Source organism: Eutrigla gurnardus (assembly GCF_963514095.1).
Source record: "Eutrigla gurnardus genome assembly, chromosome: 14".
In the NCBI taxonomy this organism is placed as follows: domain Eukaryota; kingdom Metazoa; phylum Chordata; class Actinopteri; order Perciformes; family Triglidae; genus Eutrigla; species Eutrigla gurnardus.
Genome location: NC_139937.1, coordinates 5004856 through 5030333, shown reverse-complemented (window position 1 = coordinate 5030333; position 25478 = coordinate 5004856). Strand labels below are relative to the sequence as shown.

General features: G+C 42.0%; 1 protein-coding gene across 1 annotated transcript; it reads right to left on the bottom strand.

The window, feature by feature from the left end:
* Positions 1-1755: 1755 nt before the first annotated feature.
* dgat1b (diacylglycerol O-acyltransferase 1b) lies at positions 1756-22330 on the bottom strand. Its single transcript, XM_084027638.1, has 17 exons — positions 21877-22330; positions 14551-14638; positions 13159-13199; positions 12520-12605; positions 9927-9979; positions 9308-9413; positions 6045-6173; positions 5583-5651; positions 5367-5470; positions 4850-4888; positions 4621-4662; positions 4459-4503; positions 4165-4277; positions 3951-4016; positions 3459-3546; positions 3233-3295; positions 1756-2685 (listed from the first exon to the last, which is right to left on the bottom strand). The coding sequence occupies exons 1-17, from the start codon at positions 22119-22121 to the stop codon at positions 2536-2538; spliced, it is 1527 nt and encodes a 508-aa protein (XP_083883764.1). The 5' UTR covers positions 22122-22330; the 3' UTR covers positions 1756-2535.
* Between the last annotated feature and the right edge of the window lie 3148 nt (positions 22331-25478).

Below are 25478 nucleotides of genomic sequence, written 5' to 3'. Positions count from 1 at the left end.
GGTGTTTGTTTTCACTGTGCGCTGACTCTCTGTATTGTATCGTGTACCGTACCACGTCTCCTGGCACATCTACACTTTAAACCCCACTGACTGTTTAACCGAATGTCGCACTCACAGAGCACGTACACACGCCTCAGACTTACTGTTTAATTCACTGTCAAGCTGACACAACACAGGTTCACAGTCCTGTCCTCACATTTCTGGATGACAAATCTCCACAAGCACGCAGGCAGGCAGGCAGGCAGGCAGGCAGGCAGGCAGGCAGGCAGGCACACACACACACACACACACACACACACACACACACACACACACACACACACACACTCACTCTCTCACACACACACACACACACACACACACACACACACACTCACTCTCACACACACACACACACACACACACACACACACACACACACACACACACACACACACACACACACACACACACACACACACACACACACACACACACACACACACAGCTTTGTGCCCTTGGGTGAGATGTCCAATAGCAAAGTGGTGAAATGATGTTTATCGCTGTCTTGAGTTTGATATTAAGCCTGGTGGGTAGCCTCATAGTGATGATGAATATCACTGGCTAACAATGATTTTTAGTCATTTAACTTGTGGTGTGTTACATGTCTGTGACGGAAACTAATACAGAGAACGCAAGAATTGAAAGTGACACAGCACAGAGACGTGGAAGTGAAGAAATACTAAGGATGTAAAAGGAGATTAAATACGAGTCCTGATTTGGGATCAGGCTGAAGTGTGGTCTTTTTTTTTTAAGAGTGACATTACAAAAGCAAGCACAGAATTGTAGAGCTCCATCAGTGCCCAACGTGTGGAAATATAGATTCCTTCAGAGCCTCCTGCAAGATGGTTTTATTTGATAATAGCACCTGTTGGTAAAAACAGCAGAACACCGGATCGATGTTCAGGGGATCAATGTTGCAGACGCATTTGTAAATGAAAAATGTAAATGAAAGGAGTCTTTAAGAAAGCAATTTTGAGGGAATCACACTGGAACATGGCCGACAGATTCCTTAAAGTCATATGAAGATCTGATTGTAAAATTGTGAATAAAAAGCAGGCGTATTTTGACGGTTGGGTTGATGCAGTCACATTAAAGTTACTCCCAGTCTGAGAAGAAGTCATTATAATTAGAATTATGACGTTCTGTCAGATACAATGGCAACAAATATGATCTGACATGCTAGTCTGATTTTTACAGGCCTAAAAACATTGTAAATGCAGTGTCTTTCTGTGACTTCAACCTGCAAGTTTACTATACAGATGAACAAAAAAGGGAGTCTGACTAAAACATAACAGATTGTACAACTAGAAATCCTGTAACATAGACTGTATACTAATACATTTAGTGTTAATTCCTGAATGGACACATAAAATGGTTTTATGCTGAAGCACAGCTTAGAAAATGCTGATGGTACAAACCTTTTGGGTTTTGGTAAAAGCTTTCTCACAAATGTGTAACCCACTTAGATGTACAGTATGTGGGTCAGGGATTCCCTCTTCTACCTGTTAATGACTCTCCTCCAAAAAAAGTAGTCCAGCAGCAGATCACCGATACTGTGAGGGGATGAATGTTTGCATATATTTGCCAGCTACTGTAAGAACAATAAATATACAGAAGCTGTGGACATTTTCAGAGACACACCTTGTATTTAGAAGCATCATTAGACATCATTTCTTGGCAATAGCCCAATGAGATATTAGCGTGACAAAAAACAACAAAGTAAGTGATTTTGCATGCTGTCTAATTTTCTTTTATTAACAAACCCCCCTCCCCCCAAATATATTCACAAAAGATATTGCATGATGTGATGTGTTCTATATTATTAAATGGCACTTCAGATAAAAATAGACATACAGAAAACTGGCTATTCATAGCTTTCTTAAAAAAATAAAGTATGTTAATCAAATCCTAGCAGCAAAAAGGTGACTGCTAGTGGTGTTCAATCTCACATTAAAACCCGACAGATTAAGGCCCCTTTGGCTCAGGAAAAGAAAACACAGTGAATCATGAATCTCCACAACAACTTTTACAAAAGCACTTGAATCATGTTGTAAAATTCATCCACATTCATTATATTGGCCATAAACACAGCTGGAGAGGAGCAAAACCTCATACAGTACCCACTCTGGCCATCAGAGGTTTGAAAAAAGACACTGGAAGAAAAATCACCTGAGTAAAATGCTGCATGACTATATCACTTGATAGAGAAGTGAAGCCTTCCTCCCTATGTAAAAGTGATGTTTCAAGACTTAACATTTCAACTTTAAATATCAAAATATTTCCCGCTGTCAAGCTTTTCTTAACTTTCCCTGCTAAAGGAAACATTTTTATTGGGAGAAGAACACATGCATTGCAGGAAAACACAACGGCCAACAAGTGTCTCGTGTAAACATGCTGCGATCAGGCTGTGATCAGTTCATCTGGACGTGTGAAGATACAGCACTGGAGGCAAAGTGGTGCTTCTGTGTGTGTGTGTGTGTGTGTGTGTGTCACTTAGCCTCCTGTCTGTCTGTTATGCAGGACGTAATAGTCGTGGACGTACATCAGGACGGCGAATGGCTGACCAATGATAAGTGAGATCCACACGGCAGCGTTGCCATAGTTACCGCGCAGGAAGCGACCAACAAACCAGGCTAATGGAAGCTGAGAAGTAAATAAAAATAGAAATGGAACAAACACAGTGGATGATTAGGTTTTTAATGAGTAATCACAGTCTCACATTCACTGTGTATATTATTTGGATTTCTGTTGTCTGTGTTTTATGACTCAGCACACTAATGGATAACAAACTGACAAAGTCAGCAAAGACCACGAGGCAAATATATTGCCTATTGTCCTGCTATATTTCCCAGGATACATCAAATATGCCCATGCTAATATGTTATGCTAAGGAGGTTGTTTATTCAGTTAATGATACTGAAGCCAAGGCCAAACACTGAGCACAGCGTTTCAAATGTCCCATAGGAGTCAAAACGACAGGTCATCCATGTTTCTTTTATTTTAATATGATTGGGCTACACAAATAAACCACATTTCTAAATGCAACACTACTTTTGGCCTATCTAAACTCTTTCATTTACCTTTTTAAACGATGGCATGGAATTTCTGATAAAATGTATGTACATAGACCACAATTAATTTGCTGACCACAGCTTTATGCTTATCATCAGTGATATGCGTTGGGTCTTACCTGTGCCATCATACCCATGAAGGCCCAAAGTCTGAACATCCTGAGAGGAACACTCACCAAGTACTGACAGAGGAACAGACAGGGAAACAAAAATAAAACGGACAATTAATTGCATTCTCTACAAAGTATAACCAGAAAGAAGATTTTTGAGGACACTGAAGGTCTACGGTGTACTGTATTCAATGTCAACATAAGCAGAGAAAGTCGTTTTGGTCTCAGCTCTTACCTCATGGAAGAAAGCCGACAGGAAGAAGACAGCTGATTGGCTGACTATTTTACTAAATCCTCTCCTAAGCAGCGGCTTGTAAAAGTGGCTACAAGACATAAAAGCAGATGTTGAAATGGATTAGGAGGGATACTGTAAATGTGTAAGGCGTGTTGAAATATCTCAACTCACTTATTTGCTGTAATTCTCCCTCCCTGACAGGAATTCAAAGTAACCTTGGCTTTAAACCCTTTAAACAGCATTTCATTTGCTTTGTCTTGTTTAATATAACCTCACTGCGTTTGCTCCTGCTGCTGTGTTAGTGTATGTGGAACTGGCTGCAGGCGCCATATTTATTACTAGCACTTACTCTCTCACAGCCAGATGAATCAATTTCCCAAATACATCGGCTTGTTAAGTCTGTCTCCCTGCATCGAACCCGTGCTGTCCTCTGTGTTCACTTCTATAAATTTCCCCGCTCCCTCTCAGTGTGCTCATGTATGGATAACTCACCGTAGACACCACTTGTGTACAGGGATGTTCCAGTTCTGCCAGAAATATGTCACCGTCTCAGAGTTCCTGAAAGAAGAGTCAGCAAATGGAGTGTTGAAGCATTATGCAATTCAAACGATGGATCTAAGACAGTTGGATCAATACTGATGGAAAGCTGTCTAAAATCGTTGCTGTCATGCAGGAAAAGGGGAAATGATTGTAATTATCCGTTTACCACCAGTCGTTGTAGAACTGTCTGTCTCCAAAGCGCAGCAGCTCAGCGGTGAAGTTCATAGACGAATGGAAGAACCCGTAGAAAAACATCAACCATAGCAAATGATTAGGAACCTGGAGAAGGGTTGGAGATGTGGACGGACCCCAATGAACAAGATCACAAAAAATATATATAATATATATATAAAATATATAATATAATAAAATATATTGCCTCTAAAGTGAGGCAATCACTAACATATTACAAGCATGAAGACAAACAACAGTATGTTATATATGTGGTGTTTTTACTCACAGCTAACCGTAGAAGTCTCTCAGTCATCCTGGACAGATCCATGTCCTATAGAGGACGGGAGACATCCGTAGATTCACAAACGATGCAGAACTTTGTATTTAAGACTACACAATGACACGTTGTTTTTATGCTATATCACTTTGACTGTAATTCTGTCCTCACCTCAAGTGGTTTCATGGAACTTTGAATGACAGGAATCATCCACTGATGGAAAGAAAGCAAAAAGCACTGGTGTCATGTTTATAGTCATTTTGCCAAAGTACTTCCATAGTTCTGGCGATCAACACAGTATGATCACACCCACACCTTATATCATCACATCAAAAAATTAAATGTGAATGGACAGGCAAATAAAGCACTAAACATCAGTCTTGGACGACATTATAAGTACCTGTTGAGTGAGACCAACCAACAGCTGGATGAAGAACAGCTGGGGACAAAAACATGAGGGAGTGACATGACGTGAGAATAAGGGGAATGCATCAGTAGACAGACAATAAAGCTTTCTTATGTGTCATTACTGGAAAGTAAATCTACTATACTGTTTAGAACAGAGATGGTTTGTCTGTTGGAGTGTCTAAATACTCATGTTCCTTGCTCTGTTGGACGTTGTTGTCACCAGCATTTAACTTAATATGGAAATTATTATCATAACTGCTAATGATGATGACAAAAACTAAAAACATAAGACCCAATGTATTCTATTATATGAGAAAAAATATTTTCAAATGAAATTATCATCCTCAAGCAAACACTAAGCTCTCAAAAGTCGCAAAGTTGTTCTTGCCCTGAAGTATTTTTCGGGAGATGCTGTGACACAATTCACCAAAACAGTAAACACTAAAATAAATCATCATGAGGAAAGGCTGTTGTTTTCTGTGTGATGCTGGCATTAGATATTTCCTCACCATTTCAAACAGTCTCCTCAGCAGGAAACTCATGCGGATGTTAGGGGAGCGAGGGAAGTTGAGCTCGTAGCACAGAGTTGGAGCAAAGACAAAGTAGTACATGTCTATAGGGATGGAGAGGAGGTCAATGTGACGGTTAGGCAAAGTATATGTGACAACATGAAACAACTAATAAGGTTTTAATACTACAAACTCTAGAAATATGTATTTGAGTACCTCTGATGGTGAGGTTGCCAGGGTAACACACCTTTTGGTCACCTCCATTTAAGTGCTGTGCTGAGGGACCTGTCGGCAGAATGAATACACAGACACGCATGTCAAGTATGTATAACAGAAGGTTTTAATTGTATGAGTGGTCACATACAAATACATAGACAATCATAAAATAACAATTATGTGCAAGACAATTTTTAGACATAATCAAGAGTTAGCGACTCTGCCAGCCTGTGTTTGCTTATCTGTCAAACTTCTATTTTATTTAAGAGCTGCAGTATCAAGTATCTGCCATTAGATGTCACTGTATCAACATGAGCAAATTGCTGAGAGATCACTTAGTAAATTAAACCGTACACAGAAACTAACCTTAAAATGTGCAAATAATGAATTCTCATTTGGGTCATGGATTTAGAATACCCTCTTTTGCCAAACTACATATATGTACGTGTGTTTGTGACTTACAAGACAGCGACCGGGACAGTTTCTTTGCTTTGACGTTGCTCAGCTCTCTGCACCACATGTTGACGTCCTTGTAGGAGTAAAGCTTCAGGCAGAGGATGGTGTAAGTACCGAGAACGAATGCACCGCCAACTGACAGAGAATGAGAGAGGGAGAGGAAAAGACATGAGAGTTAACACTGTGATTTGGATAAAGCTGTAATGTGATAATGACTAGCATGAGGATGAGAAGCAGAGATGAGGGAAAGCTAATAGAAGGTAGAACATGGTGAGAAAGAAGGGAGGAGGGACTGGAGAGAAAAGAGGAAAATGTGGGCAAAAAAAGTGAGATGGAGAAGGGGGGAGAGAGACAGGGACAGAATGGAGAGCAAGAGAAAAGCAAAGAGAGAGGGGAGGATTAAAGCAGTGGAAAAGGGAAGGGAAGAGAGAAAGAAAGGTCGTCATTTGATCTTGAACAAACAGCAAAACAAGCCAAGTAAAATAAATCATCTCAGCTCAAAGTATGAGAGCAGTCTAACTAAGCCAAGGACATTATTATACAGTTTGGTCACCGTATCTACCTCTGTGTGTGTGTGTGTGTGTGTGTGTGTGTGTGTGTGTGTGTGTGTGTGTGTGTGCTCTTTGCATTCATAAAACTGTGTCAGTTTAGTTTTTTTGTGAGTAAATATAAAACAATGATTTGAACACACACACACACACACACACACACACACACACACACACACACACACACACACACACACACACACACACACACACACACACACACACACACACACACACACACACACACACACACACACACACAGTTTGCCTACCAGGGCTTTATCAATTGTCACCATATGCTTGATAGCAAAGGATTTTGCTGAACAGAGAGGAAGACACACCACAAAGTATACACACACACATATATACATGCACAAACACACACACCAATAAAAACTGCCTGTTGTGCCAATAGGGTGAGGTGCAGGTCAGCGCACCTGGCATCAAACCACAGCAGATCTTATCCATCAACCATCTGTCTCTCTGGCACTGTGTGGCTTCTAGACAACGTGATTGGCTCCAGAGAGCTACTGTATATAATAACCATAGACACACAAAGAGGCGGCGTTTACTATAAGTGGATTAATAAAAATAAAATAAAAAAAACAACATACCAGAGGAACCACTCACAATTTCCCAACAAAATCAGGAATTTGTCTTTGAACGCACGACCATTCACTTTAAAATAGCAAAAATCTCAGCGAGGCCGACTGTGCTATTAATGTTTCCTCCGTCAGCTGACTCTAGAGTGCCAAAGACTGGGAGGGTAAAGATCCACAGATTACAATCAACATGCTCCATTTTCTGTGGTAAGAAGTGGCTGTCCTCTTTGGGGAGTGCTTTGATCTGGGTAAAAAGTTCAAACAAAGCAGGTTATCCAGATGCCAATTCACACTTGCTTCAAAGCCTCTCCAATATGGATAATTATCTAAGTTTTGATCTGAGATGTGATCAGCGAAATGTAAAAGAACGTTTGACCGGCAGCGCCTGACTGCGTTATTCTGCTGCTTTTTTTCACTGAGAGTTACCTGCATTAAAAACTTATTTTACAGTTGTTCATCGTTGGCATCGTTAACATCTGCAGGCTTTAGGTTAAATGGTAAAGACAGGAAACTTCAAGAACCAAAGTTCAACAAAACTGTTGTACATAAAGCCCAATGGTTAACAATGTGTTTACTTCTGCTTCGGATCACACCAAGTATGTCGGACTTCACTGAACGTACCACCCTCAAAAGAAATGTAATACAAATGAAAATTAAACATCCCTGAGCAAGACGCCTCACCCTGATTGCTCCTGACGAGCTGGCTGTCGCCCTGCGTGGTTGACTCCACCGTCGGTGTGTGAATGTGTGAGTGAATGGGTGAATGTCAGTCAACACTGTAAAGCGCTTTGGAGAAAAGCACTATATAAATGAGGACCATTTACCATTTGATATCAGATCCTTGCACTTTGCTTCATGTAGAATGACATTAATACTGGTTGCATAAGCCGTGTCCATTAGATACAAAAGCTCCCTTTACACGCACACATATCTACACACATATCTACACACACACACACACACACACACACACACACACACACACACACACACACACACACACACACACACACACACACACACACACACACACACACACACACACACACACACACACACACACACCTGCCCTCTGCCATTGCCCTCAGTGTGTGAAGCAGCGTGGAGAGCAGAACAGACAGACAGATGGACTGACTCCTTTACTCCTTCGCCTCCCAGTGAGAGAACAGATGAGAGGACAGGAGAGGAAGAAGCAAGTCAGACTGGTGTTTCCCATGAGACCTCTATTTTTTAATATATGTACGGTAGTCAATGGCGAGAGGCAAATCATTTTGGGATTTGAATTGTGCGACAAATTATCAATTTAAAATCCAATTCTGCGTCAAAGAGTCACATTTTGTCTTCTGACTGTCAAAGTATACGATGTGAAAATATGTGATTAGAAAGACTACAAACTCAACGTAGCCTACGTGACGTCCCTTGCTGAAGCTACGATGCCTGCGTGTTTCGTACCAGGATGTGTTCACTCAAACAACTTGCTCGTTCTTTCGCTTCCCAGCTGAGAAAAGAGTCGCTGGATAAAACTACTTTTCAAATAGTCAAAGCAAGCAACTTTTCTAAACTGGATCTAAAATGTTTTGAATTAAATCAGTGAAAGGACTATTGTGTGCTGCTGGTGTATCGCGTTGTGTAAAGTATAGCTGGTTTATCAATAGGTGAATGGTATCGCTTGTGGAGGGCGGCCATGGTTTCTGTCAGGCAGCCTGATGAAGACAGAGGAAGGTGACTCTTGGATGACCCTGTACTGCAAACCACACCTACTTTGGCATCTCTTCTCTCCTCTCTTCTCCTCAGAGCCAGCTGGAAATAATCCAGTCATGACCAACTGGTCCATTACCACTAACCGACCAATTATGACTCTGTATAAGAGATGTCTTTTACTGCACTATCAAACTGGTCGCCTGTTTCTCTGAAGGGCAAGGATGTGAACGTCCTCTTAATCTTCATTACAATTACATTATTTTCTGTTTTATTCACGTGGCAACATTGTAAACCACCTGTGAATGGATAATGGTTTGGCTGCTAAATGGACGTTTCTATTTGACTCAACTCTGTGAAGAACAGCCGGTAGAAGCAAGGCTGCATATGATTTTAACAACGGTAAAAACAAACATTTTACCTGGGGTCACGGAGGGGACCAGTAGGACCACAGCAGCAGGGAATGTTAGGATGATTGCCATGTTAATGCAATGGACCAGAAATCCCACAAGTTCAGTGAATGACCCCTGGGCAGGAAGAGAGGCGAAGAGGGACAGCAGGAGGTCTTACATTACATCTTGAAGACAAGTTGTCCCGGTTTAAGACACCATCGTCTTTATTTTATCAGCAGATGTTTCAACTTAAGCCATTTGTTGTGGCGCTTGTTCTTAAAACAATGAGAAGAGTAAAGCAGCTAAACATGAAGATTGCAAGTGTTTCTTTGCTTTGCATTTGAACAGATCTTTGCAGTATAAAACAGAACCACATTTCCAGTTAGGATGGCCTATTCAAGTTTTTTAAAAGCTCACAATGTTCCATATTCATGCCAAGCAGCATAACTGAATATGCCCTAAATGCAGATGGTGAAACTAATTTCTCATTTTCCTATTTAACATTTGCAAATGCAATTGGGGAGGGTCAGCTAGTCAGTCAGTTTTAGAAAAATAATCCCTCCTGGGAGTTGCGAAAGTGCTCCAAATTCAACCTTTAAAATCCACAGTGCTCTGCTGTTAAAGTGCAAGCGGGGTTCCTCCACTCACCTTGGACAGCTGCCTCTCTGTGTACAGAGCCACCAGAGCGAACACGTTGGACACTGTCAAGACACAAACAGTTCAGATTACGCTTTGTTTTATTTACAGTCTCACTTCTGAAGCGTCTCTGCAGGATGATCGTATGAATATGCATCCAAAAAAGGAAAGAAAACAATTCTTTGTGGATATAATACTTTTCAAAGCAGTTGGATGTTGGTTTCAAGTCTAATGTGTGCACAGGTTTGGTGTCAAGTTGACTATTTGAGTGAATTTAGCTTAACCCTGCTGTCACTAACACACACACACACACACGATTAAACAGCAACACCTGATGAAAGAAATGAGGCAGCACTAACAGAGCATATGTGTTGCACAGCACACGCCAACTGCTAGTTATTTAGAGCGATATGGCGATTGGGCAGGCAGTTTTCAGATCTTTATGAAAGGAAATCAAAGAGAACTTACTTTGTTATTACACAGCTACAATATCCTGATTTTTAATGTAAAGCACACTTTATTATGAATTAATTGCTGCCACTGATCCTGAGTCGGTGTGGAACAAATTGGGCTGAATTGTATGTAGATTTCTCAGTTAAACTGCAGGGTAAGTCACTGCTAAATGAACTTAAGGAAACCACTGGTATGTAGATTGCTCTCCCCCATGACTAGGCCCGGCTGAGCCACACTGATGGAACATAATTGCAGCAATTGTTCCATTTTAAGACCCTAATCAGTGCATTGGCGTGTCAATCAATCTAATCTAGAATGAGCAGATGTGTTAACTGTCAGATATTTTGATTACTGGGTCTTATCATTCTGTCATCAATGCAACTGTTCATCAGCAAAGCCATCCCAAATCAGTGTGTTTACTGGTGCAGTCACTTGCTTGTTTTTGACTTCATGGTATACTTGCTTATACTATGAAGAGACAAAGGAAGAGGGAGCAGGTTCTCTTTTTAATGTGATGATAACCAGATGTATCCATAAGGCAAGTTAATCATCCACAAGTGAAACTAATTTTATTCAACATGTCATCATTTTCGGGTAGTAAGACAAGTTAGCATCAGCAGGTTTCTGCAAAAAATTATAGTACATGGAATTCTATATTAAGGCAAATGTCTCAATTTATCTTACCCCTAAATGCACCTCTCTGGAGTGATGAAAACATGTTAATACATTTTTTAATCATAACAGCAGAATTGGTTCCACTGAAAAAATGTCCACAACTTGAGTCAAACTATTTCTTCAACAGGGTTGTGTATGACAAGTTACGAAATAAAAATGTAAATGTATTTACTTTATTTTAAGTTTTTCATCACACATCAAGACTCTATCAGAGAGGAGCAGAGACCACAAGAAATGCAGCTGATGTTCTTCTTTAATCTCTTTCAGAAACCGGCCTGTTGAGTATCTGTGACAGAAGATCAACTATTGAGGCAACTTGTGCATCAAACTGGAACAAAGAGCACCATTCAGCACCTGTTAGACACATGTAAACCTTTCTCCAGGTATCCACAAAGCTACTCCCGGCAGCAACAGACTCCTTCAGTTTTATGTTTATTTTGATCACTCACAGGCACAATTGCTTAAATGGGAGACTCTAGGCTGGTTTTCCCAAATGTTACCCATTTTGCTGCTGGGCTACCATAAATGGTAGGCTTCTAATTCACTTTGTGTTGGGGTGTTTGTGTGTGGGAGAGTGAGTTAAGTTGCTGCAGTCACTCTAATGTACTGAATACCCTCTGGGGATGGGCTGCTTTACTGTCCGTGCTACTGTAAACACACTCTCGTTCTCACCTGTCTCTAGCCATCGCAGTGTGGTCATTTACCTCAACTCCATCCATCTCTTCCTCCCTCTCTTGTCCTGTGTCGATACAGCACTTTACATTGGCCCTCTCTCTCTTTCTTACCCACTCCTTTATTCTTCCTGCTCTGTGTCTATTTTTTCATCCCTGCATTCTTTCCCTCTTCCCGACCCCTCTCTTTAGACCTTAAATCGCTTCATTTTCTCTTCCATTTGAAGCCTCCTCCCCCCAGCTCCTTTCCTTTCAGCCCCACTTATCTCTCCCTCTCCCTCTCTCTGCAGCACAGCACCAGTGTGCAGTATATGGGGCAGGTGATTGTCCCTCTAGAGACACTGTACGCTGCACCACTGCAGACCTTCACTGTGATATACCATAAAAATAAATATTGAAAAAACATTATACCCTAATATACCCTGCGTCTTCAAACAAGGCTTTAAAAGAGTCAGATCACGCCACCAAAAGAACATGTTCACTGCTTTAAATGCAGTTTAATTATTCTATCTAATCGTCTAAAAAACAACTCTGATTTGTCACATATTATTTTTCAGGCTTTCGTGTTTAGGAGTAATTATAGTTCCAACATTCATCCATTTATCCCCTTTTTTAATTTTTAATGGCTTCTTTTTAAGCTAATTTTAACACACACACATTGCATTTAATGCTATTCCCCCCTCTTATAAATGATTAAGGAGATGTTCATAAACTTACACATAGGAATTATGCTATTTAATGATGCGCCTGTGATTGTGTTGTGGCTTTTCTTGCAGGTAACTTGGACAGATGAAAAGTATACTTACCAATCACCAGGCATGCTGCTGGCCAGCTGTAGGGATCTTTCAGAAACAGGGAAATCACCTGAATCGGGTCCACCAAAACACCATATCTGAAACACACACACAAAAAAAAAATGGTATTCAAATTGACAAATATATATTAAAATGTGTTTAAATTACCAGAATAAAGAGATGATGTTAAAGTCAATTAATGAGTTTGATTCCCTTCAAATTTTTAATATTAAGAGATTACACGCTGCACAGATGTCTACTATACAAGAGAAATGAATCATTTAAGTTTCGTGATTTTTTTAACATTGACTCTGATACTGGTTTAATTTTTACATGCAGAATACCAGGACCCTGAAACCAGTTCCCTTAAGTGAAATACAGTCGTTGATGTATTATTTAAACCTGTGCTTTTTCTACATGTCAAAGTGTTGTGATGAAAAACATCCATTTTCAAAATAGAACAATAAAGAGAGATTACAGGATTAGTTAGAGCACTCTGTAAAAGCAGGGAGATGTTTGCCATCTTTCATCACTTGCACAATTGGAATTTACATTTTCCTGGACACAAGGATACAGGAAATAACAAGTTGTCATTTATCAGGATGTGGGAAAGACAGGAACACAATGTCTAAAGACTGAAAACGTACTCACCGTAACAGGTTTTCTAAGAAGAGGCGAGCATTACTCAACACCTGTAACACAAAGCGAGATTAAGGATGCTCATCCGACTGCCTCGTGTATGTTTCTTTCATTTGTTCATATTTTCATTTCTACGGTTTTAATCCAATAACTGCATCCTTCCACATCACTTCTCTCCTCCTCTACACTTTTCTCTCCTTCTGTTGCTTTCCCACCTCTCCCTGTATCGCATCTCATTCCTCTTCCTCAACCTATTTCTCCTCCTCTTCATCCCCCACACATTCTTTTTTTTTTTAATCTCTCCTCCTCGCTCTTCCTCTTTCTAAATGGATTGTAATATCTCATTACGCAGCACAAAGGCTCTATGCCTGGGGATGGGACAGAAGTTCAGTGGGAATGAAGAAAAACCTCCTGCGCTGAACACGATCTGTGTTCAAAGCCTGGATTAACAGAAGGGCTTTGCTAGCCTTGTCTTCTCTCCTATTCTGTCGCTTCTCCCCAGCACAGAGGAGGAAGAACTGCAGAAGGTGTTGAGCTCGACATAAACTTGTTAATCATTTTGATATTTCAAGAAAATATACATTCAACAACAAAAATGCAACATGTGGACAATAAAGGAAACATACATTTTTCTCTAACCCCTAAAATGATTTGTCTGCACTGTGACATGTTTGATTTAAACCACCTTTGTCAAACACAAGCCCTTACTCAGACTCAGGTTTTTGGCCATGTGGCTTAGCTGGCAGAAAACCAGATAAAACACAGGATCAGACAATGTGAGTCTGTTTGAAAACAAATGGGTATTATTAGAACAATGTGGACTAATTCTTCTTTATTTTATATGATTTTGAAATGATCGTATCAATCCATGCCAGTAGATTATCTGCTTGGTTCTCCTTCTGTTTTATAGTGGGTTCTGGGAATGAGATGATCAGCACGAACCGAATATGAGCTGAATTACAACCAACAATCCTACGTATCTTAGTGCACATTATATATTTCACAGATATTTTCACTTAATATGAAAAATGTAACCTGAACATCATCACTTAACTCATATTAAGAGGCTGTAATGTGAAAAAAAACTAAAGACAGAGAAACTGTAAAATGTATGCAGGACATAACAAGGCACTACTGAGGAAACTGAAGTGTCTACTGGGGATTTAAGTACATTATCTAAATTTACATAAAATAGATGGAGAAAAAAAAATCTGGAAACATTTCCATCCTCTATTCACATTGGTCTCTTATTTATTATCCAATTTGCAGAATGTTTTTTGGCCAGTATTTTTTGTCGCAAGCCAAAACATAAAAGATGTGTTTTTATTGCAGCCTGGTGTGGACATGGCTTCAGTGCTGTATGTATATGTTTGGTTTATTTGTGTGCACAAGCTTTTGTCTTACCAGCATGACCACGCACCAGTTGAGGATTCCTCTGTAGTTACTGTAACCACTGGTTGAACTCAGCAGGGACTCCTGTGTCTTATGACAGCTACAGAATGAATACGATGGATGAATGGGTGAAACAATCAAGACTATCACTGTCATTTTAAACGTCACATCAATTGCACATCACACGATGAATATTAGGAAAAAGAAACGGTTGTCCTTTAAGAATACTTGTCCTCCAGATTAACTGACATTTTTAGTAATAAGAAATAAAGTAAGATGGATTACATCAGCAAAAACAATAGTCTACACCCAATAATAAAAATGATGAGGCAGCAGCTCAAATGTGCTCTAATTAACAACAAGGTGAGGTTCAATATGTCCCTTAATGACAAACTACTTTAATATTTAATTATACACATCGCAATAAAGTAAATAACAACCCGTGCTTAATCAGCTCACTTTGGAGTATTTTGGGTAATAACTTGCTTCAGGGCATTATGCTCGCCCACAATTCACCCTGTTCGTCAGGCCCTTAGATAGCCAACGCCTCTAATCAATGAAGCCGTCACACACACACGCGCACGCACGCACGCACGCGCGCACGCACACACACATTCCTGGCGTGAGTGCTAAGTTGTATTTTGTTTACCAGGCATTAAAACGTGAAACTCAAAGTGTGAATGGAAAAGAGCGACAACCGACGCGGAGTCAACAGGCTGGTTCCGGTGTTCGAGATTAACTGGTGGCTGAATTAACTGGTGATATTCTTTATACTAGGCAGATGTTTGGGAGGCGTGTCCTTCTGAGGACCCCTTGTTGACTATCCAGGAAATAAACATTTGATCGCTTCTTGTCTTTATCACGTTCATGTGTCGGTGTGTTTGGAAACATTACGGTCCGCTGTAACATTATAACCGTTCGCCAGCCCGTCGGTGAGCTGCCGCTGTCAGGACTCTCCTAGCAGGACTAGCGAATGAGACAGTAGGTGACTGTCCCGATGCCTGTTCAATACACTGCTAACGTTAATAAATCTGTTGAAATGTGTTCTTGTCGTCAGTCTCATATGTTTAATCACACATGGTTAGTAAACTGCTGTCCAGACGGCCCGATAGCTGGTTCTGCTTTAACCCACCCTGCAGGAGAAGCAGTTTCCAGCCCGCTCAGAGCGGTGAGGAGACTGTGGTCAACTGTGGTCTGCTCAGATTAACCTGTGATACAACATCTGCTACCTACCTGAGCGCTCTGCTCAGCTTTCTGCTCAGCTTTCTGCTCGGTCTAGACAGAACCGCTTGGTACCATCAGACATCTGGGCTGTGGAAATATGTTGTGTGGCGACAGAAAAGAAACAAAGACATGTTTGGCGGAGTTCAACGCGGCACATGTGAACACGACTTGGCTGTCAAGTAGCGTCAAGACCCGCAGATACCAGCGCACTGACCTGTGTGGACCTGCTCTGTCATATAAACACTTCCAAATAAAACATGATGCAGCTAAATGTGAGTTTACACACTGTAGTCATGCAGCACACTGCCAGAACTACAATCAGTCATTACTGTAGCAGAAGGAGACACAATGGATCAGTAACAATTCAGAATCACTTTTATTGTCCAAGTATATGTAGACATACACTAAAAATACAAGGCAGTAGCATGTCCTTAATGTACAGAAATGTGACAGACATATCTCATCTGCCAGTTGAGGTGTGTTCCTGTCCTGTTTGAATCCAAACCAGACTGAATTAGTCTGTATGTGGAGTCTGTTCTAATGTTCTTCCAGCGGTTCCAGTGCCCTCCAAAAGTGCAGAGACATGCAAGTTAAGTGAATTAAACTAGACATTTTCAATATCTGTTCAATTGTGACTGTTCACCCGGTGATGTTGAGGTGACCCATCCAAAGTGCATCCCAGTCTTCCAATCAAACTCTGGGCAGGAGTTAATCAGGAGTTACAGTTAATCAGTGTTATTAAATTAACCTGTGGGTGGTTGGGAGCAGGTTTCATTGGTACATGGTACAGACTATATAAACCCAACTGACATGCCCCAACTTTGTGGGTTTGTGAGGAGACGGAGATAGTGAGAGATAGAGAGAGATAAAACATATAAGTCAGACATAGTTAGGTGATTGGTTAGTAGCTGAGTGAGTGAGTAGTCGATAGTTGAGTGGTTGCTGTGAGTAGTAGAGTGTGGCTGTGTGTGTTTGAGAGGTTTATTTGTCTTTATTGTGGTTGTCCTGTTTGTATCTTGTTGTGTATCTGTTTGTGTGTGAAGGGGTGAGTAGGTAGGTTGGAGCAGGTGAGACAGGTGGAGGTAGGAGCTAGGGACAGATAGGGGTGATGGATCCCAAAATTGTGCAGGAGGTGCTCAATTTCAAGCTCCACAACCAGTATCCTGAGGGGTTAACGGCCAAACAAAAATATGTTATCAAAAGGAGAGCGGACACCTCCCGGATTAAAGGTAAGAATGCTTGCCATCTGAAGTTCAGAACACAGTGATCATCTGCCATGGTAAAACTAACAAATGTAGCATTATGTTATTTAAACACCAGATGGAGATCTGCACTACATCTGCAGGCGCAGAAAAAATAAAGCTGAGCACCTTGCTAAGGTTGTATTAAGTGCAGAGGAAGCAAATGATATATTTGAAGAATTCCACTGCAGCCATTTTGGAGGACACTGTGGCGTGGAAAAAACCCACAGTGCCATCATCAGCCGGTATTACTGGCCTGGCATGGAGGAGGACATTCGCAAGTGGGTAAGTTTGTATCTTTAAAATGAGGTGGAACACTCATTCAGCTTGTACAGTAGAGTGTGATGTGTTTGTTCATATACTGCTAGTATGTTTTATTAGTTTTCAATATAATGTATCATGAAATCATTTGTGTGAACACATTCATCATGCTGTTGGAACTCATGTTATGTTTAGATTGCTCAGTGTCCACAGTGCCAGGCCAAGAGAGCGAACGTGAAAGAGAAGAGGGAATACAACCCGATAGAGGTAAGGGAATCAATGGCACATTTTGTCAGCTTTCAATCACAACACTGAAATAGAAATACTATAATGTGTTTTTTTTTTTCCTCCCAGGTAACTGAGCCTCTGGAGCTCGTAGGGATGGATCTAGTGGGTAAACTCACAGTAACCAATGGTGGCAACCAGTACATATGTGTCATGGTTGATTATTTCACTAAATGGGCAGAGGCTTACCCACTAAAGAGCAAAACAGCAGATGAGGTGACCAGTTGTATTCTTGATTTCTTTTACAAATTTGGTGCACCTAAACGACTGCTAACAGACCAGGGCTCAGAATTCCGCAACAAGGTACCATGATGAAGCATTATGACTGCCCGATATGTAACTGCTGCTGTGCTCACCTATTTAATGTTAGTCCAACTGATCATTTCAAGGTCAACTACGGCCTGTGCAAGAAGCTGGGCATAAAAAGGAGCCTCTGTTGCCCCTACCATCCCCAGACCAACGGCCTAGTGGAGAAGCTTAATGGCACCATACAGAGGTATATTTGTGTTCAATAACTTAAGCTCTTCATGAAATATTGAGCTAAACTAATATGTGTTTTGTCATACTGTGCATGAGTATCTAAATTCTTTCCTGTCTCCTTTTTGAGGTCCCTGAACAAACTGGTGGGTGAGAAACCACAATCCTGGGACCAGTTTCTGCAGTCAACTATGTTTGGTCTGCGGACAAAGAAACAGTTGACGACAAAGTATAGCCCATATTTTTTGATGTTTGGGAGGGAGGCCAGGTATCCTTCAGAGGTACCAAAGGAGTATGAAGTAAGTTGCTCTAATGTTCTCATCCTTAAAAAAGGGGCTCATCTATGTCCTCTACATACTAACTGTGATTTGTGCCAGGTAACCGAAGAGAAAGTAGAAAGGCTGGTCACAAAAGAGGAGCTTCCAGAAGGACTAAAAATGCAGCAGGACACGTACAGAGAGGTCAGGACCAACATCGCAAAAAGCCAGGAAATGGTGAGAAGGAGAAAGCGCGAAAGGGGCCAAGATGACCAGTTCAAAATTGGAGATGTAGTTCTTAAAAAGAACATCAGACGGGAGCAACGGAAAGGGGGCAAGATGGAGAGTGACATGATGGGTCCATACCGGATCATGGAACTCGAGGGGAAAAATGTGGTCCTGGCCTCTGAAAAGGGGAAGGCCAAACTTATGTCGAATATAGACCTCCTGACACATTACTTCCAGCCAGAGGAGAGGATCCCTGCCAAATTAAAAAAGGTGTTGGATCCTTCTCCTCTGGCTGGTCCACAAGACCGTGAGATGCCAACCACATCCAGTGCCCTGCCAGCAAGACCACCTTCATCCAGCAAGGCACAGGATGACTGTAATCCTGCAGAAACTTGTCAGTAACCTGACAAAGTACATATAAAATATGAATTTCACAAATGACTGGTATTGCTATGTTTACAGTGATCAGAGACATATGGAGTGGGAGGAAGAGGAAGACGCTGTGGTCCAAGATCGGCCCATACAAATTGTTCTCTGAAGATCTGCTGGTCTTGGCCCCAGGAAAGCTGCTGGAGGGAGAGGTACATTTATATTGGCCTGATATTTGTCTTTCACATTGTCACGACTAATTATTATTCTCATAGATCATAAATGCGTATTTGATGATGGTGGGCCAGAGAGCTGGGGCACTCATCATCGATTCGTATCTCATGACCTCACTCTGGCAAGGAAGAAATACAGGCAGTTTAAGATCGGTGAGTCTCTTTGTCTGTCAGTTTCCCTCCACAGTACATGCATAATGTTTGTTTTTATGTACTTTTTTGGTAAGCTGGACCTCTTAAAGTATGCTGTGGCAGCTGGAGCGGTTTGTCACGGTGGACACTGGACACTCATTGTAAGTAATCTTAAAGTTAACAGATGTAGATGAAACTATGAGACCATCTGATGTATGAAGGCTTGGCTGTCATCTTGTTTGCCTCTCCATAGATCATGTATCTGAAGGAGATGAGGTCCTTGTACCTGGACCCATTTGGGGCCTCTGCAGAACACATAAATCACTGCAAAGATGTAACAAGGTGAATTAAATGCCAACTGGCTGGTCTTTAGGTAGCAACACGAAGCCTTTTCACCATTCAGCTGATCTTTAATTGGAAATGATCTCTTTGGGGCTCATGATACACTTGCCAAACTGTAATCGTTCTGTGTGCAGGGCACTGGTTCGCAAAAAACGACCCGCTGTAGGAAGGTGGACATGCTCGACCATAGAGCATCCAAGACAGACTGATGGGTCCTCATGTGGAGTCTTTGTGTGCAAGGTAACAATTTGATCATGCATGTTCTGACATAATTGGAACCCCTTCAGAATTGTACTCCCTGTTATCACTTTAGCTTGCAGAGCAGATACTTCTAAATGAAACTGTGCAGTATCGTGTGGACCAGGAGGGGGTGGCGACACTACGGCTTAACATGGCACAGGCTCTGGTGGAAAATTCAGGTATTCAGGATTGTACCAGCTACACTGAAATGTGTCCATACTGGCACTGCACTACATTAATGGCTTTTCCCCCCTTAACAGATGACCTATCCCAGCTGTGCCGAGCTTGTGGGGAGCTCAGCTCGGGAGCTGACATTGACGACTGGGTAAGAAGTTTAATTCATATCCTGCCCAGAGTTTGGCTGGAAGACTGGGATGCACTTTGGATGGGTCACCTCAACATCACCGGGTGAACAGTCACAATTGAACAGATATTGAAAATGTCTACTTTAATTCACCTAACTTGCATGTCTGCACTTTTTGGAGGCACTGGAACTGCTGGAAGAACATAAGAACAGACTCCACATACAGGCCCACAGCTAAGAATTAACCCTAGTATCAGGATAAATGTTTGTCGATATTTAAACATCTATCTCTTTCCCTTTCAGATTGAGTGTACCACATGCAGTCTGTGGTACCACACAAGTTGCGTTGGAAGTCCCCCAGCAGACCTTAACTATTTTTGTCCTGCGTGTGTACTTTGATTGAAAATTATAAGGAAGCTACAGACCCGTGTTGGCTACTTCTGGAGGTCCAACCTGCCTCCGGAGCTGCTGATCCCATTCCACACTGCAATAGTCCAGTCTGGAAGAACATTAGAACAGACTCCACATACAGACTAATTCAGTCTGGTTTGGATTCAAACAGGACAGGAACACACCTCAACTGGCAGATGAGATATGTCTGTCACATTTCTGTACATTAAGGACATGCTACTGCCTTGTATTTTTAGTGTATGTCTACATATACTTGGACAATAAAAGTGATTCTGAATTGTTACTGATCCATTGTGTCTCCTTCTGCTACAGTAATGACTGATTGTAGTTCTGGCAGTGTGCTGCATGACTACAGTGTGTAAACTCACATTTAGCTGCATCATGTTTTATTTGGAAGTGTTTATATGACAGAGCAGGTCCACACAGGTCAGTGCGCTGGTATCTGCGGGTCTTGACGCTACTTGACAGCCAAGTCGTGTTCACATGTGCCGCGTTGAACTCCGCCAAACATGTCTTTGTTTCTTTTCTGTCGCCACACAACATATTTCCACAGCCCAGATGTCTGATGGTACCAAGCGGTTCTGTCTAGACCGAGCAGAAAGCTGAGCAGAAAGCTGAGCAGAGCGCTCAGGTAGGTAGCAGATGTTGTATCACAGGTTAATCTGAGCAGACCACAGTTGACCACAGTCTCCTCACCGCTCTGAGCGGGCTGGAAACTGCTTCTCCTGCAGGGTGGGTTAAAGCAGAACCAGCTATCGGGCCGTCTGGACAGCAGTTTACTAACCATGTGTGATTAAACATATGAGACTGACGACAAGAACACATTTCAACAGATTTATTAACGTTAGCAGTGTATTGAACAGGCATCGGGACAGTCACCTACTGTCTCATTCGCTAGTCCTGCTAGGAGAGTCCTGACAGCGGCAGCTCACCGACGGGCTGGCGAACGGTTATAATGTTACAGCGGACCGTAATGTTTCCAAACACACCGACACATGAACGTGATAAAGACAAGAAGCGATCAAATGTTTATTTCCTGGATAGTCAACAAGGGGTCCTCAGAAGGACACGCCTCCCAAACATCTGCCTAGTATAAAGAATATCACCAGTTAATTCAGCCACCAGTTAATCTCGAACACCGGGCGACCTCAGACGACCCGCTAACCGCTGCGTCTACTAACGTCACACATGTAAGCTAGCTCACTTTCTAAACTATGCTAACTAAGGCGGTAATAATGACGTAACTAGCGTAAAGTAAATGCAACGTCGACGGTACGTCGTTTGAATCCAATACTAAAGTAAACTTTTCTTAAAGTTTTGACGCCTTAACTAACCTCAGTCTGTCACTTATGTCATTCCTGCGCTTGTTGTTCTCCTTCCTCGGTTTGGACCGGACCGTTTCCAGGGACCGGTCCCGTTTTCCCTGGCCGTTGGCTCTGCCGATGTCGGCGGCCACTAAGTTCTGACACGCCGCCGCAGAGCTCACGTTCGTCGGCTGCAGACTTGCACCTTTCCCCGCCGCGAAGGTCCCCCTTCTCCTGCGAGCTACGGCCCCGGCGGCCGTGTCCGATTCCCCCATGGTGACAGAGTGAAAACGAGCCCTTGTTAAACCTACTCAGACTACTTCTGACAGCAGCATGCCTGTGTGTGGCTACACTGGCGTGGGAGAGGGAAGTGAACGGGTTGCTGAACAACCCGCCCAAAGCGTATCCGTATGGTTGACATGGATGTAGGAGTGTATTCGTGGCGCCAGTGACAGCAGCTACAGTAACTCGTCTGACTGTTGTACCCTGGACCCGACAGGTGAGCCAGACCCCGAGGGTTTACTAAAGATATGAGGAAGTGTTTAACCGGGATCCGTCGAGAGGCGAGCCTGGACTCCTCCCAGAAAAGAGTCAAACTACACAGGAGCGTTGTGACTTCCTGCCAGCTGATCGGGTCCTGCACATCTGCTGCATGATGAAAGCTAGGAGGATAGAATTGAATATAGCATTCAAAAGCAATAACACCTCAAGGTCCATTTTAGTAGCCATCCTGAAGCTCCTGATCATGTATGACATTGTGACATTTGTATTCAAAGAGCTAAACAAAAAATATACTTTTTAATCTGCCACTTTTGTAAATACATTGAAGTGTTTCTCAATGCTTGTCCACAGAGGAAGTTAGAAAGGCATTATTGCCTCTGAGTTTTTGGGCACAGGCTCAGCTTCTTAGAGTGTTCATGATAATAACCTTGGAATAACCTTGTAAATGTACCTTTTAATTGGTGGCCACCGCCTTTAATGGCATACCCCAGAAAGGCAAACATTCTACTTCATCCATCCATAGCTGTGTAGTGCACAAGGAGCATTACAGCCTTTTGACTTTATGGCCAATGAACTATTATGTATTGGTATTTCAACTATCTTCCTTGAGACTGTAGCAAACAGGATCATTACATCACACCTCGCAAGTTACGCCATATGTGTGTAGCAACCAAAAGACAGTTTGAAAGCTTTCATTTAATGAGAATGCCCTTTCTGTCTATTCTAGTTCTGTATGCTTATCCATACCGTGGTCGGAACTGGTCAGTGGCATTGATCCAGCTTTATCACTCCTTACTGTCTATAAGGTTGTCTTTTAGAGTAATGAGCCTGTCTGCAGTTGTTGGGATAAGAGACCTTGGGGAGGGATCAATAGGAAACTTATGACTAATTGTTTTAACTCTTCGCTGAACTGCAGTTTTTCCCCTCAAACCATTCAAATCTCAAGTTTCCTTTTTAGTTTTCATTTTGCTCTTTTTTTGTTTTGTTTGCAGTGACTGTAAAATGATATAAAGCTGGCCTGTCGTTTGATTATAAGGGACAAAAGCAGCATAGTTCTTCCAGAGTTCAGGGTTTGGTTCTGGTGTCTTTTCTAACAGCTTGTTATATTCTTCCTCAGGGAAGCTGAGCGGTATGACGTTACACTGAAGAGACGTCTCAGCCACGACGGTGCAACAATTTCCACAGCATTTTCTCACATTCTGCGCTACGGGCCAGTAGAGGGAGTCCAAGACTTGAATCCTATTTCAACCTTTTGGTGAGTCATGTCACTGTGATTTGTGTTATTTGAGGTTCCCAGTTGAAAAACCTAAAGTCTATTTTTAGTGAAGTCATGATCTCGGACATGCCCTGGTGATAAGTCAAAACATGTATTCTCATTAGAAAATGCATGCATGACTAAGTGATTATCATTAATATGAGTCACTATTGAGTGACTGTTGGTTCTGCTGGGCACATTCAGAAAGTTGGAAATATGAATCAAAGTTATATTATTGAAGCCACTCTGTTGCGTGCAACATCTGATGCTCCACAGATGAAGTTATTCTTGATAACAGCTGGCCATTTAAAATTTAGAGAATAAAAGGTTTTAACTATGTATTATTCATGCTTTCTGGAGGGCCTCAAAAACTGAAGCTTTCTACAAGCTCTCTGTCTGAGCTGTGAGCGAGGTAGCCAAGAACACAGCACATTTATTTTTGCACAGTCCGTGTTTCCTCCTGCATCTTGCTACAGATACATGACCTTTCAATGACCTTTTCCCTATTTAATACATCTTGGTTACCTTGCATGTCTACATTTATCTATAGCTGGTCCCCTGAACATTTCCCCCCAAAATCTCCAAACAAAGGCATTCATGTGTGCCTATACAGTTACAGCATACTGTGGCTCTTTGCAGGCCAATCAAGTTCTTCTTTAACATGAAAGTTATTTTTGTTTCTTTTCTTACTGTTGAGAAGAAAGCATACAACGGTACAAAAACGTTTGTCCTTTGCCCAAACAATTAGAAATGCCCCAAGCAGGCCGTTATCTGTATACGGTTGCATATACTTTTGGCCTTTGGTCTGTGTATTTTCTCTGTTGCATTTGTGTTGTTACTGGGTTCAAATGTTTACATCACAAGCTGCTTAACCATGCTGGTACTTGCTCAAGGGTAGGTGGTGAGAGGAAGAGAGAAAGACTGTGATTGAAAACATAGGATATAAGGCAATAGATGTAGAGAGTGAAGATAAATATAGAGACGAGGGAACAAGAAAGGAAGAGCAAGATGGGGGGGATACAAAGAGAAATAGGGGGGGATATCTCACCTTCTATCTACTGAATATCTCTAACTCTCTCTCCCTCCATCTGGAGAGGCAGGGGGAGCGAGAGATAGTGTTTGCCCTTGCAGGTTGTAATGAAGCTGTGGAAGGATAGATGACTCACTTTAACACAGGCAGAAGAGAAATACACACTCCAACATCACTCAGCTGACCTGAGTGTTTGTGTGTGTGTGTGTGTGTGTGTTTGTGTGTGTGTGCATGTGTGTGTTTGTGTGTGTGTGTGTGTGTGTGTGTGTCTGTGTCTGTGTGTGGGTGCATCTGTATAGGAGACTGGATGGAGTGATAACGGTGTCATGAGATGGACAGACAGTGATAGAGAGGTGTGTGCTCTGCTGTGCATTCGCAGTTTGTGCACCCATGTGTGTTTGTGCGTGCACCGGTGCCTTTTAATGTGCATTTGCATGTGAGAGCACATAAATCTGTGTGCAGATGCAGTGCATGGATGTGTGCCATTTTGTCTGTGTTTGTGTCAAGCCTTGCATTAATATGTGAAGTACCTCTATACGTGCACCTGTGAGTGCGTATATTTGTGTGGGAAAGAGATAGCACATCACAGAGAGACGGATAGAGGCGTCATCACGCTGTTAGAGGGCTTGGCGCCACGTCAGCATTTCTACAGTTCAGCCAAGGACTCCTGCACACACTGTCCATCCATCTCCATGTGTCTGAGAGAGAGAGAGAGAGAGAGAGAGAGAGAGAGAGAGAGAGAGAGAGAGAGAGAGAGAGAGAGAGAGAGAGAGAGAGAGAGAGAGAGAGAGAGAGAGAGAGAGAGAGAGAGAGAGAGAGAGAGAGAGAGAGAGAGAGAGAGAGAGG